At 41.6% G+C, this 13,571-nt stretch overlaps 1 protein-coding gene across 2 annotated transcripts in view; it reads right to left on the bottom strand.

Annotated features, from left to right (window-relative positions):
• Positions 1-932: 932 nt before the first annotated feature.
• The window catches only part of KCNK10 (potassium two pore domain channel subfamily K member 10), a 52,721-nt gene continuing 40,082 nt past the window's right edge, over positions 933-13,571 (bottom strand). For both annotated transcript variants that reach the window (XM_054400381.1, XM_054400382.1), the window contains exons 5-7: positions 9,754-9,940; positions 3,481-3,623; positions 933-1,556 (exon numbers count right to left, since the gene is read on the bottom strand). In XM_054400381.1, the coding sequence (XP_054256356.1) occupies positions 933-1,556; positions 3,481-3,623; positions 9,754-9,940 (954 nt within the window). The remainder of the gene's footprint in view (positions 1,557-3,480; positions 3,624-9,753; positions 9,941-13,571) is intronic.

Raw genomic sequence — 13,571 nt, 5'->3', positions numbered from 1 at the left:
CTTCATAGTCTTAAGCGTTAAAATTGAGGGGTGTTTTTCAGTGGTAGAAAGTGTGAATGAGAAATTATTTTTAAAAAAACTGTTGGCCCACTATTTTATACAACTAGCCAAATATCATTAAATTAACGTTTCTCTTCTTTTAAACAACATAGCACAAGATGTATTTTCTTCATATGCTCTTTCTTGCTGTGAGTTTACATTGAATATTTCCTATACAAGAAAAAAATCCATTGGTTTATTTTCCTTTTTTTTTTGTCAGTGATAAAGTTTAATACCCACAGAGGTTTTTTTTCATTTTTTTTCTTTTTTCTTTTTTATTTTAATGAAAAAGAGCAATCCAACCCTTAAATATGTCTGTGTTTTTCAAACCAGCACCCAGCTGGTGGCTGTGTCCATGGACATTCTTCTGGAGTTTAGAAAGATGATGCATCTCATTCAAAAACAAAATAAAACCAAGAAAAATCTAGCTTGGATCACGTGCCAAAACGTAAACTAAGCCTTACTGAAAGTTTCTAGTTCATTCCAATCATTTCTCCTCTTTTAAATCACCCAGGGAAGGCTTTATGGATGCATACTCTGTTACAGACTCCTTTTCATCCCTTTCAAACGCTCTTCTTACATAGCTGCCCTTTGTCTAATGTGGTAGGAGCATTCTGGTGATGTTGCCATGGTTCAGTCTCTTCCTTTGTGTCTTGCCCAGGTAATCTTACATGGGCTGAAATTTCCATGTGCGTAGCTTTCTGTTGCCATTATGCAGTGCTGTGTTCCTGAATTGTTTTGGCAGAGCAAGCTTGAGTCTTTATGGCACAGTGAAATATTCTTCAATGCTATATAATTCAGACTGAATAAGGAGTCTGTATAAGGCACGTGTCTCAATATATATATATATAAAAACATTAACATTGTTAATTCAAGTCAAGCATCTTTTACATTTAATTTCCGTCTTCAAGTAATGCTTTGTTTTCCTGTTCCTTTTCTTTGGTTTCATTTGGGATCACGCCATTCTCCAGATCTGAGTGCTGCTGGATGCAGTTGGTTAGGACTGCAGTGCTAGACGAGTCCTCAGAATTACACATCTTCTCTGTCTCCTCTTCCTTCTTTTCTTCATCCAAGGAGTAGTTTCGGAAGGTCTCGTAAATTTTACGCACATCTTCAGGGATGGTCTTTTTGAGGTCTTTGTTTTTTCTTTTGGTCATCTTAGCAGACGATCCAAACTTGTTAATGATGTTGTCCTCAGATGCCCCCTGACCATGCTTGTTGAGCTGGTCTGGCCCTTTAAGGCGCAGGTTGTTAGGCCTGTTGTTGATGCTTTCCTGAGAAGAGGCCTTGAAGCGCCCTGTGTCCAAGGCAGTAAAGACAGAGCGCTTCTCTGGAGACAGCATGTCTAAGGAGTGGGCTCGTTGGTCCAGGCCCAGACGCCTGCGCTCCATGCTCCGGATGGTGGCTGCCCGCTGAAGTTTGTCATGGATCTCCACGCTGAGCCGCCTCCGCGTCTCTCTGAACTCAGCCGTCACATTTGCTTTCCACTCAGCTGCATGGGCTTTGATTTCTCCAACCTGTACAACAACAGGAAAGAGAAATGAACTAAAGAAAAAGCAAAATGAAGCAACAGTCTTCTTATAGAAGAGTAGTACAAACACCTTATTGTCTGGTGTAGAATCAGAAACTGGTCCCAGCTACAGTACATCTACCTGAACCTAAACTTCAGCACTGGCTATACTGGGCAAGTTCTAGGAACATCAGCTAGTGACTAACTAATGACTTCTGTGGCATGTAACTTGTCTGCTTTTTCACATTTTGCTATCCCACACATTTTATAGCTGTGTTACATGATGGGAAGTGTTCATGCTAATCTCTCATTAGTTAAGAACAAAATTTCTGACTGGCAATGTCGGTGGTAGATGATCAGGAGTCAGCAAAATTAATGTCCTATAGTTATACCAATATGTTTTAGAACAGCACAACAACCAGTGTAGCACTACAGTAATGTATCTTCCCACATTGCTCTTGGGTGTCTCACTGAAGGTTCTGTTTGGTGCCACAGAGAAATTAACATTGGAAATATCTCTTAGATAGTTTCAACCAGACCTGATCCAGTCAAGAGTTTATTTTCGGGGACAAATGTAGCTGTCTTTAATGGAGGCTTCCATTGCATAACTGTCCAAATACCACCATCTCAAGCCAGCTGCAGGAGTTGTCAACACATATTCTGTGTGGGCACATGAGTACATTTTAAATATACTTTGCTCTGTTTTGCCCTCTTTTCCTCCTTTGCACCTGAGAGCAGAATAATGGCTAAGAATAAAGCACCGACATGGCTTTTGTATTGAATAAATATTTATTCCAAAATGAGAAAAAGAACATAAATGACCAAGCAATATCTCAGTCAAAGAACAGCTCAGCTAAAGAACAGATTCAGGAGTATGATGTCTACACCAGTCAATGGTTTCTTTGGGCTGCTGTAGCTAGAACTCAGTTTCTGCATTCAATGATCCACAAGAAAGTCATCTTTGGTTCCTCAGGTCAGATATGCAGCTGCCCAGTTAGAACTGTATAACTTATGGCAGCAACACATTCACCATGAGAGATCAGATTCCCATCTTTGTGTGCCTGCTGGTGATCAACCTGAAAGCTAAACCATTTTTGAAGTCCCATTTATTCATGGAGATGCCCAGGGAATTCTCTGGGCCTTGGGAAGTGCAGATGCCTTCACAAAATTATAAACTTTTTCTATGCTTGCTCTTTGGCTAATGCTTTGCTAGTAATGAAGGAGGATACTGCCTTCAAAACTGAAATTATCTTATTAACATCATCCACAACATCTCTGGAGTCATGGTAATTGCCTTCTATTTCCCACTTGAGTGAAGCTGTAACAATACTGTCTTTGAAGCATGGAGGGCATGTTCTGAGTGAATTTAATCATGTTTTTGCTGATGTCCACTATTCAATTTCTTCGATTTTTAATCATGGTACTCTGTAAGGGACTTGACGTTAAACTCTTATTCAGAACCATATTCTCTGACATAGGGAAAGATAGGAAAACTCAATATAAAACCCTGGTTTAAAGGCAGATTCTTATTTCGTAATGAAGAGAGCCACACAATATATTCAAAGCTTATGTATCTCCAGTTTTCAAAGACAGAACACTGACATTTTTGTCACAATTTTGCAGCTAGTTTCAGAGTAAAGATGGGCTTCTCTTATTCCATAATTGCAATCCTACTGATGTGTTCTGTGTATTTGGTAGTACTGATAGAGGTATAGCAAACTAGACTGCTTCAGTTGCATTTTTTTTTCCTCACTTTGTGAAGAAGCTAAAGATCAGAACTAACTGGATACCAAAGACAGTCAGTGGAGTAAACCACAGGGAATATTGAGCATTGGTCATGCAGAGGAGCATCCTTCTTTAGACAAGCAGGAATCAAGCACTTAAAAGTGTTTTTATAAAATGACAAACCACTGACAAATCACTAGTCATACCTCTTCTTTTGTCTTCTTAGACAAGACTCTTAACCAGTCTCCAATCATACTGAGGACAGCAGTAAAATAGGCAAGGCCAACAAGGATCCAGAACCACACTAAGGGCTTATACCACTCCCGGTAATGGATGTCAGCATTTCCTCCTGAAAGAAGAATATATTTATGCCTAGGAATCATGAGATGCTAAAATTATGACAAAATATCTGTAATTGTGAGAAATTCTTGAAAGTATTTCTTAACTCTTGCTGGTACCACTGTAGTTCTAATATTAGAGGAGAGGTCTGTCAGATGGGAGGAATGTGATCAAACATCCCTGTATAACATCATATATTTAAGATCTGGCAGGGACCCAAATATTGATTTTATATTAATCTCTCTGCATGAATCACTCTCTTTTTTTCCAGTCTTTAAGAGAAAGAAACAATGGGAGGTGGGAGCTGCTGTTGCTATGGCACAACGAAGCTCTTCTGATCATATCTGTCCCTGAGGAAGCTTGCTATTAAGCAGATTGTCTAGGTCTGTTTTACAGAGTAATCAGGCGACTGAGAAAGCATGAGACCACTTTTTTTCAGCCTATCAGATATTCGGTTCTTTCTGGCTCCACCTACAATTTTATTTGCAACAGTAGTACAGCAACTTTCCCAGTTTGGCAAGAGCTGAGACACATTCTAGGTGGAATAAATCAGCATAGCTCCATTGATGCAGTTTTATCCAATACAATGTAGTATTTTCCCTTTCATGTCGAAGGGAGAGAGATACTGAGAATTTTAAGTGACAGAGAATAAAAGCGACAGAAAATCTGTCCCAAAATCAGCAATGAAACACAAAGCTCCTAGTGATCATCTGCCTTAAACTCTTATAATGAGATCACCTCTGAAATTTTTGCATTCAGAGCCCTTTGATTTTCAAAAAATCCTGGTTGTTAGTAGCCACCCAGCTTTGGGTTGTATTCTCCTAATCATACTGGCTTTAGAACAAGTTCTTCTAATATTCAGGGCTTTTTTACTATTATATTATTAAAGAAAGCAATACTGAAGTGTGATATGCTTGAGAAAAATATTGTGAGTTATTTTTATTTCACACTGTGCTGCCACAAAGAAGCAAGCTTCTGTTCACATTTAAGAAGTTAAAATGGACAAAGCTCATGCAGTGACTTCTGTACATGAATTCTTGTACAATTCCTTTTTTTTTCATATCTGGGGCTCTCTTTTTTCAGTGCTTTTTGTTCCTCAGTATTTCATTTTACATATCCCTGTAGTTTCATTTGATGTTTTTAACTCGTTCCTATTTCACTGATTTATAGAAAGTAACAAAACAGTAGCATAATATGACTGTAACATAGGCAGCTTAATGCCTTCAATTAGGACCACTAACAGGACTGAGGTGTAGGGGGCATGCACTAACAGGGGAAAAAAATCCACTTATTTTAACCACCTTTTTTCCTAGCAAAGCAGTGAAGTGAAAAAGAAAAATCTCTCATCTCTCCAGTCGACAGTCTTGACTCCCTCTTTGGAAACTGCTAAGGATGGATATTTATAGTTCTTGATAGTGTTGTATTAATCTGGGAGAGCGTCCTCCTAGCACTGAGATGCATGCCCCCCCCCCCCCAACAAAAAAACAACACTCAAAAAAAAAAAAAAAAAACAACCTCTCAATAAAATCTCTGATCTCAAGATCTCTTGCCAGCAGGTACCTACCATGGTAACAACTCAGACAAAGCGTGTTAAACATGCAGTAGGTTCCCAGACTGAGTCTCTCTACAAGCATGCTGGTGTTCAGGCTTCTAGCTGCAGTGAGTGTTTGAGCCTGGCACTTGGTGTGGAGGGTGAAGAAGACACCTGTGTCAGGTGTGACCAGGTGAATTGTCTCTTAAATTTGGTAGCTGAGCTGAAGGATGAAGTGGCTGAGCTGAAAGCAGAAGTAGCAAGGCTCAGGACCATACGAGAATGTGAAAGGGAGTTGGATATGTGGGAACAGGCTTTGAAACCCCCTCCACTTGAGGGGAGCAGTGGAGGATGGATACAGGTCCCTGTCAGGGGAAGCAAAGGGAATGCACCCCGACCCTCTTCCCCTCCCCCGCTGCCCTTGAGCAATAACTATGAGACTCTGCAGGCTGAGGGCAATGTGGATGAGACTATTGTAGAGGAACCAATCAAGGAGATACCAAAGACGAAGCAGCCCCCCCAAACCTTAAGGACCAGTGCTACAAAGAAAAAGAGAAAGGCTATAGTTATTGGAGACTCTCTCTTGAGGGGAACAGAGGGACCCATATGTCGTCCCGACCCATCCCATAGGGAGGTGTGCTGCCTACCTGGGGCCCGGGTGAGGGACATCACCCAAAGGTTACCTAAACTAATCCAGCCCTCTGACTATTACCCATTGCTGGTAATTCAGGCTGGAAGTGAAGAAATTGAAAAGAGCAGCACCAGCAAGATTAAAAAGGAATTTAAGGCCCTTGGGAAATCGATTGACGGGGCAGGAGCTCAAGTGGTGTTCTGCTCAGTTCCCTCAGCAGCTGTGGTGTACACTGAGAGGAACAGGAGAGTTCCTCAGTTGGCTTAGGAGATGGTGCCAGCAGCGGAATTTTGGCTTCTTTGATCACGGGGCAACTCTTACTGCACCCGACCTGCTGGACCAAGTTGGGTTGATTTTATCTAGAAAGGGTAAGAGGGTGCTGGCACTGGGGTTGGCACGACTCGTTGGGAGGGCTTTAAACTAGGTCTGAAGGGGGTGGGTGTGGAAACCAGTCTCCCTGGAGAGGAGGGAGGACCACATAAACTGGTGAAATCAGCAGCCCAGCTGAAGTGCATGTACACCAATGCACATAGTATGGGCAACAAACAAGATGAACTGGAACTCTTGGTTCACCAGGAGAAACATGGTGGGACAATTCTCACAATTGGAGTACCGCACTGGGGGTTATAAGCTCTTTAGGAGAGACAGGCAAGGGAGAAGAGGAGGAGGGGTGGCCCTGTATATTAGGGAATCCTTTGATGCTTCAGAACTTGAGATTGCAGAAGAAAGGGTTGAATGTTTGTGGGTTAAAATCAGAGGGATTTTAAACTGACATCCTGTTTGGAGTCTGTTATAGACCACCCAACCAGGACGAGGAGGCCGATGAGATATTCTGTAAGCAGCTGGAAGCTGTCTCAAGATCATCAGACCTTGTCCTTGTGGGGGACTTTAACCTACCAGACATCTGCTGGGAACTTAATTCAGCAGAGAGGAGACAGTTCAGAAGGTTCCTAGAGTGCAGGGATGACAACTTCCTGATGCAGCTCTTAGGTGAACCTACCAGGGGCAAGGCTCTGCTTGATCGGCTGTTCTCAAATAGAGAAGGGCTGGTGGGAGATGTGATGGTTGGAGACTGTCTAGGGTGCAGCGACCATGAGATAGTGGAGTTTTCAATATGCAGGGAAGTAGGGAGGAGCAGTAACAGAACCCTCACTTTGGACTTTCGGAGGGCAGACTTCAGGTTGTTCAGGCAACTTATTCGGAAAGTTCCCTGGGTAACAGCCCTTAAGAAGAAAGGGGTCCAGGATGGTTGGACCTACTTCAAACAGGAGCTCCTAAAGGCACAGGAACTGGCAGTTCCCACATGCCATAAGACGAGCCGGCGGGGAAGACAACCGGCCTGGATGAGCAAGCAGCTCCTGAAGGATTTAAGGGAAAAAAAGAGGGTTTATCTCCTTTGGAAAGGGGGGGAGGCAACTAGTGATATGTTTAAGGATGTTGCTAGATCATGTAGAAGAAAAATTAGAGAGGCAAAAACACAGTTAGAAATTAAACTGGCTGCTTCCGTGAAGGACAACAAAAAGCATTTTTATAAATATATTAATGCTAAAAAGAGGGGCAAGAGGAGCCTCCACTCTTTTTTGGACGTGGAGGGTAACATTATAACTAAGGATGAGGAGAAGGCTGAGATTCTAAATACCTTCTTTGCCTCCATTTTCAACAGTAAGGCAGGAGGACTTCAGGATAACTGGCCTCCTGAACTGGTTGATGGGGTCAAGGAGCAGTGTTGTACTCCTGAAATCCATGTGGAATTAGTTCGAGACTTGTTGAGTCACTTGGATATTCACAAGTCCATGGGACCTGATGGGATTCATCCTAGGGTGCTGAAAGAGCTGGCAGATGAGCTGGCCAAGCCTCTGTCCATCATTTTCCACCAGTCCTGGCTCACTGCAGAGGTCCCAGAAGACTGGAAACTGGCCAATATGACACCCATCCACAAGAAGGGACAGACAGAAGAACCTGGGAACTACAGGCCTATCAGCCTGACCTCAGTGCCAGGGAAAATCATGGAGCAGATTGTCTTGGGGGCAATCACTGCGCACCTGAAGGATGGCCAAGGATTCAGGCCCAGCCAACATGGATTTAGGAAGGGCAGGTCCTGCCTCACCAACCTGATCTCCTTCTATGATCAGGTGACCGGCCTGGTGGACGTGGGAAAGGCTGTGGATGTAGTCTACCTGGACTTCAGCAAGGCCTTTGACACTGTCCCCCACAGCAAACTCCTGGCCAAGCTGTCAGCCTGTGGCTTAGACAGCAGCACTCTGCGCTGGGTTAGGAACTGGCTGGAGGGCAGAGCCCAGAGAGTGGTGGTGAATGGTGCCACATCCAGCTGGCAGCCTGCCACTAGTGATGTCCCTCAGGGATCAGTGCTGGGCCCCATCCTGTTCAATATCTTTATTGATGATCTGGATGAGGAAATAGCGTCCATCATCAGTAAATTTGCAGATGACACCAAGCTGGGAGCAGATGTTGATCTGTTAGAAGGTAGAAGGGCTCTGTAGAGGGACCTTGACAGGCTGGACAGATGGGCAGAGTCCAACATGATGGCATTCAACAAATCCAAGTGCCGGGTGCTGCACTTCGGCCACAACAACCCCATGCAGAGCTACAGGCTGGGGTCAGAGTGGCTGGAGAGCAGCCAGGTGGAAAGGGACCTGGGGGTACTGGTTGACAGGCGCCTGAACATGAGCCAGCAGTGTGCCCAGGTGGCCAAGAGAGCCAATGGCATCCTGGCCTGCATCAGGCATAGTTTGGCCAGCAGGAGCAGGGAGGTCATTGTACCCCTGTACACAGCACTGGTTAGGTCACACCTTGACTACTGTGTCCAGTTCTGGGCCCCTCAGTTTAGGAAAGATGTTGAATTGCTGGAGCATGTCCAGAGAAGGGCAATGAGGCTGGTGAGAGGCCTTGAGCACAAGCCCTATGAGGAGAGGCTGAGGGAGCTGGGATTGTTTAGCCTGGAGAAGAGGAGGCTCAGGGGTGACCTCATTGCTGTCTACAACTACCTGAAGGGAGGTTGTAGCCAGGAGGGGGTTGGTCTCTTCTCCCAGGCAACCAGCACCAGAACAAGAGGACACAGTCTCAAGCTGTGCCAGGGGAGGTTTAGGCTGGAGGTGAGGAGAAAGTTCTTCACAGAGAGAGTGGTTGGCCATTGGAATGGGCTGCCCAGGGAGGTGGTGGAGTCACCATCCCTGGAGGTGTTCAAGAGGGGGCGTGGTTTAGATAGTCATGAGGTGCAGGGTGACAGGTTGGACTCGATGATCTTTGAGGTCTCTTCCAGCCTTCTTGATTCTATTCTATTCTATTCTATTCTATTCTATTCTATTCTATTCTATTCTATTCTATTCTATTCTATTCTATTCTATTCTATTCTATTCTATTCTATTCTATTCTATTCTATTCTATTCTATTCTATTCTATTCTATTCTATAATACTCCTTCTCATCCTAAATCAGTTTTTCCTAACAGCACAACTGCAATGTCAAAATTTCTGCCAAGGTTAGAGAGCAAAATGCAGCTTCAGAAATTCTGCAGCTCCTGCAGTAACAGCCCACTACTGCATCCAGCCACAGTTTTCTCCAGCCCTACGGCTCAACCTTACTTTCTAAAAACTTCATCCATTCATCATTTTGGCTACTTGCTTCAGCAGTCAGCTTCATATTGAGGCCTAATGGACCAATACAAATATCAACTTCAAGAAAGTAATTTGATTTGTGCATAATTCATTGCACAATAAAAGGTTACCAGGACTTAGCAGGATCATGTTATCTATATTGCTGAAAGCTTGCAATCTGTAGATGGCCAAAAACCTGGAACTTACATTAACCTGGTGTCCTGTTGCACAGTAATCCCAACAGAAACACCTGGCATCATTTCACTGGAATATAATACATTGTGAAATGCCTCCTTTCTATACCAGAAAACAAATTCTGAGAGCCAAGGTTCTCATGCACTGCACCTATGCTTGGAGCTGCTCACCTGCTACAAAGTCACCAAAGCCAACAGTAGTCAGAGTGACAACCACAAAGTAGATGGACTCCAAGGCTGTCCATCCTTCGATGTGTTTGAAGATAACTGCAGGAATGGTCACAAAGACAATACAGCCTGCCAGGATGAAGAGGATGGTAGAGATCACCCGGATCTTTGTTTGACTCACTTGCTTTTTCTAGAGAAAGGAAATAAGAAAAAAATACACATCTTTGAGTGGATTTCTGCGACTGTACACTTCATGAATGGCAGAGCAATCATGCCAATGTCACCTGATATTTCTCTTTCTGCATTTTGTGAGCATATTATGTAGAAAACAACCCTCTCTTCATGTTTGAACCCTGCCAAAAGTAATGAATCTCTGTGTCTGCCCCCAGAAAATTGTGATTCCCATCTTCCATGCATTAGGCAATTACTAACCTACCAGAAACATAGCTTACAATCCTGAGCTTTGGAAATGCTCTAGTACACTCCAGTTCAGATTTGGTGCATAAGAAAAAAAGTGCACGTGCACACCTCTATCCTTCTATATGTACACCCACATTGCAACACCAAGCGTTCAACAAGGCAGACCAAAACTAAAATGAAAGTGAATCCTTTTTTCCTTTAAATCTCTGAAATTTTATGTAGAAATAATTCATGCTTTGGGTTTTCTAAGCTCAGGATTTCCAGCTTTCATTCACAAATACAAAGGCTAAATCTCCTTTTTTAAAAATAGATAATTTTATTATTGGTTTATTCTAGAAATAAAGGATTTATGTCAAATACCAAGCAACCTGAGAGAAAATTACCTACATAAATCCACACTGGAAAGCTCTTGAACAAATAGCATGAATGTTACTAGCTGTTATAAACTGAATACAAACATGAGCAGTATAATTGCAACATTTTAAACTCCTAGATCACATAAATGTCCATTACTACTGATACAAGCCTGAATTACCACAATTTACTCTAGCAGATGTATTTCAGATTTTCTGTGCTCAAAATTCAATACAGATTCATAATTAATAGAAATCTTATTGGATTAATTACAGTGGCAGTGTAAATTCTGTATTTGTCCTAGAAAAGGAATGTGGAAGTCACTGCAAGTCACATATTTCCAAATTAGTTTTCCAAATCAAGTATCTTCCTTAACACAGAAAAGAGATCTCGTTTCAGATTACAACATTGCCTAGACAGGAAATAAGGTCTCAGAAGTTATCTTTTTAATAATACAGAAGGGATATTGCCTGAACAGGTTAATATTGAAGCAGTTTGTGAGCAGTACTACTGCTGCTACTGAAGCATGAGTGTTTATTTTAGAGGTGCAATGTCTGACCCTCATTAGGCACTCATCTGACCTGGGATGCTCTGCCTTTAGAATCCAGGTAGCAGGATAAATACACCATGTTTCGGAAATAGTTTTAGTTCTGAAACTGTTTGAGATGATCCTTATGCTTAATTTATTTTCTTTTCATGTGTTTCCATTTTTTAATGTGTCTGGCTGAACCAGAACAGTTAAGTAGAAATAACAATATAATGTCACAAATAAGGTTAATCAAATACAAGACTTAGGAAAAACTGCCACTGAAATACCAAGGAGAAAAACAACATGAGAATATAAAACCTAACTTGATCTCTTAGGTCCTCTTTTCCTGAGCAGCCATTTGAACAATTTGCTAAAATACTAAAGGATGATCTAACTTTACAAGTTAAGGACACACATTCACAACAGCAGGGTTTCAGACTTAATTATGTGCAGTGAAGGGAAAGTAACTGATCACATGGATGTTACATGCTGTCTTGGACTGGCACAACTGTATTTTTTCATGGAGGACCAGGATATTTACCACGTTTTTGTTTATTTTAACTATTTGGCCAAGGTGACTTACTCACTTCTATGAAACACTTCTATTTCATAGAATAAATAAAATGGGAGACACCTCGCTACAATGGAAGTTATAAGGTACATGCAGTGCTGTACAATACCAGGAATCCCTGGACAAAAAGTGCTTTGGAACAGCCAGGTATTGCTAGTAAAGAAAAGTTATGCATAGTAAACCTTCCTCCAGTCCCCATAAATCGATATTAAAATGCATTTCAATATGTGCCAAGGTTGTTTTGTCTCGTGATAGAAACAGGAGTTGCAAGAATGGCCTACAAATCAGTACCAAATGTTCAGGACATCCACTTGTTCATGAGCAATAAACTCGGCCAAAGGTTGTTGGGGTTTTAAACGTAAAAATGGTAATGATGTTGATGAATGGCTCAGCTGAAAGGCGTGACTCATGGTTATTGTACACCTCAGTCATTTCCACAAAAGCAGAACAGCTGAGGGTCTGCTTTTTCCTTACTCTTCCACTGGTACGAATGAAGTCAGAAAGCAATGGTGAATCAGGCAGAGGATTTTTAGAGCTACTGAAAAGCAAAACAAAACAAAACAAAAACTACAACATAAAAGCAATACTCAGAAGTAGAATTACTTCATGGGAAATGGCACATAAAATTCAGGATGCAGGTCAAAAGGGAGGGTTTTTTACAGATAGATATGCATTCCAGGGGCATTCATAGTAGAGTATAATTGCTACAGACCAAAAAATGCTAAGGCATAAATGTTATTATTCATGGAACATGTACATTGTAGTAATTGCGCACTACGAAAATGTTGGCTTGCATATTTTCCTTGTACATGGAGCTAGCATTGCCATTCTCCTACAAAGAATTTGATTTTGTGCTGCCCAGGTCCTCAGGAATAGGGAAATGCAGGTCTGGCACAGTTATATTAAAACAAGATTAGATTAGCCAAAGCCACTGCAGTATTACCCTGCTACCAAGTCATTATTAAAAGATATACACACAGATTATAGAGATAGATAGATAGATAGATAGATAGATAGATAGATAGATAGATAGATAGATAGATATAGATAGATTAGATAGACAGATAAACAGACAGATATAGATATACCAAGTCTGAGAAATCTGAAAAGGTTCATATCTCAAGCCTTTGACTTACAAAGTCTGAAAAAAACTAGACTACAATTTGCATAAGAAGATTAAAAATACTTGTAAATTCTGCAAAAGAACTTTTTTTCCTCAGGACAATATATTTCATAAGAAAAGCCATCTTACACCTTTCTGATACTTTTGATCTCTTTTTCCAGACTAATGCCCTGATCACCATGGTATAGAATTGGTTTTCCACTTGCCACCTTTCCCTCCTCCTTCCTGGCCTTGTCGTACTGTTCAGACTCTGATATAGGACTCCAAATAAACTCATTAAGATCTGCAGACTGTTGCAGTGTAATAGGTCTGTCTGCCAAAGAAATGTAGGTATCTCCAGTGTTCTCACAGTATGTGAACTTCTAACAGATTGTGGAAAATGTTCTCCAGCAGTACACTGGCTTGACTAACATACAAGAATTATATTTAGAAATCTAATACCGAAGGAGCTTTCTGTTTCAAATAGTATTTGCAATCTGACGCCAAACACAGGCAAGTAGCTGGCCGACTCAAGCCATGCTAACACATCCTCTGTGCCCATTTTGTGGCATAAATACATCATTTTTAATAGATGTCAAAGTGAAACAGTTCCCCAGTATTTCTTTTGTACGTTTTGTTTTACCAACAAGTACTACCCATACTGATGAAGCAGATACTGAGACATTCATCAAATACAAATAAATTAGTGCTTACTAATGAGAGAGACTTCAATTTAAATCAACTTTGAGATAATCTGGAAAAGATCAAAGGAGGGATCTAAGAAGAGTAGTTGGATAATTTTCCTTCATATAGCAACCTATAAGGGATCATTTCTTGTCATTAAC

Source organism: Indicator indicator, chromosome 4 (assembly GCF_027791375.1).
Source record: "Indicator indicator isolate 239-I01 chromosome 4, UM_Iind_1.1, whole genome shotgun sequence".
NCBI lineage: Eukaryota > Metazoa > Chordata > Aves > Piciformes > Indicatoridae > Indicator > Indicator indicator.
Note: the sequence above shows the minus strand (reverse complement) of the source record. Positions and strands in the feature narration are given on the sequence as shown.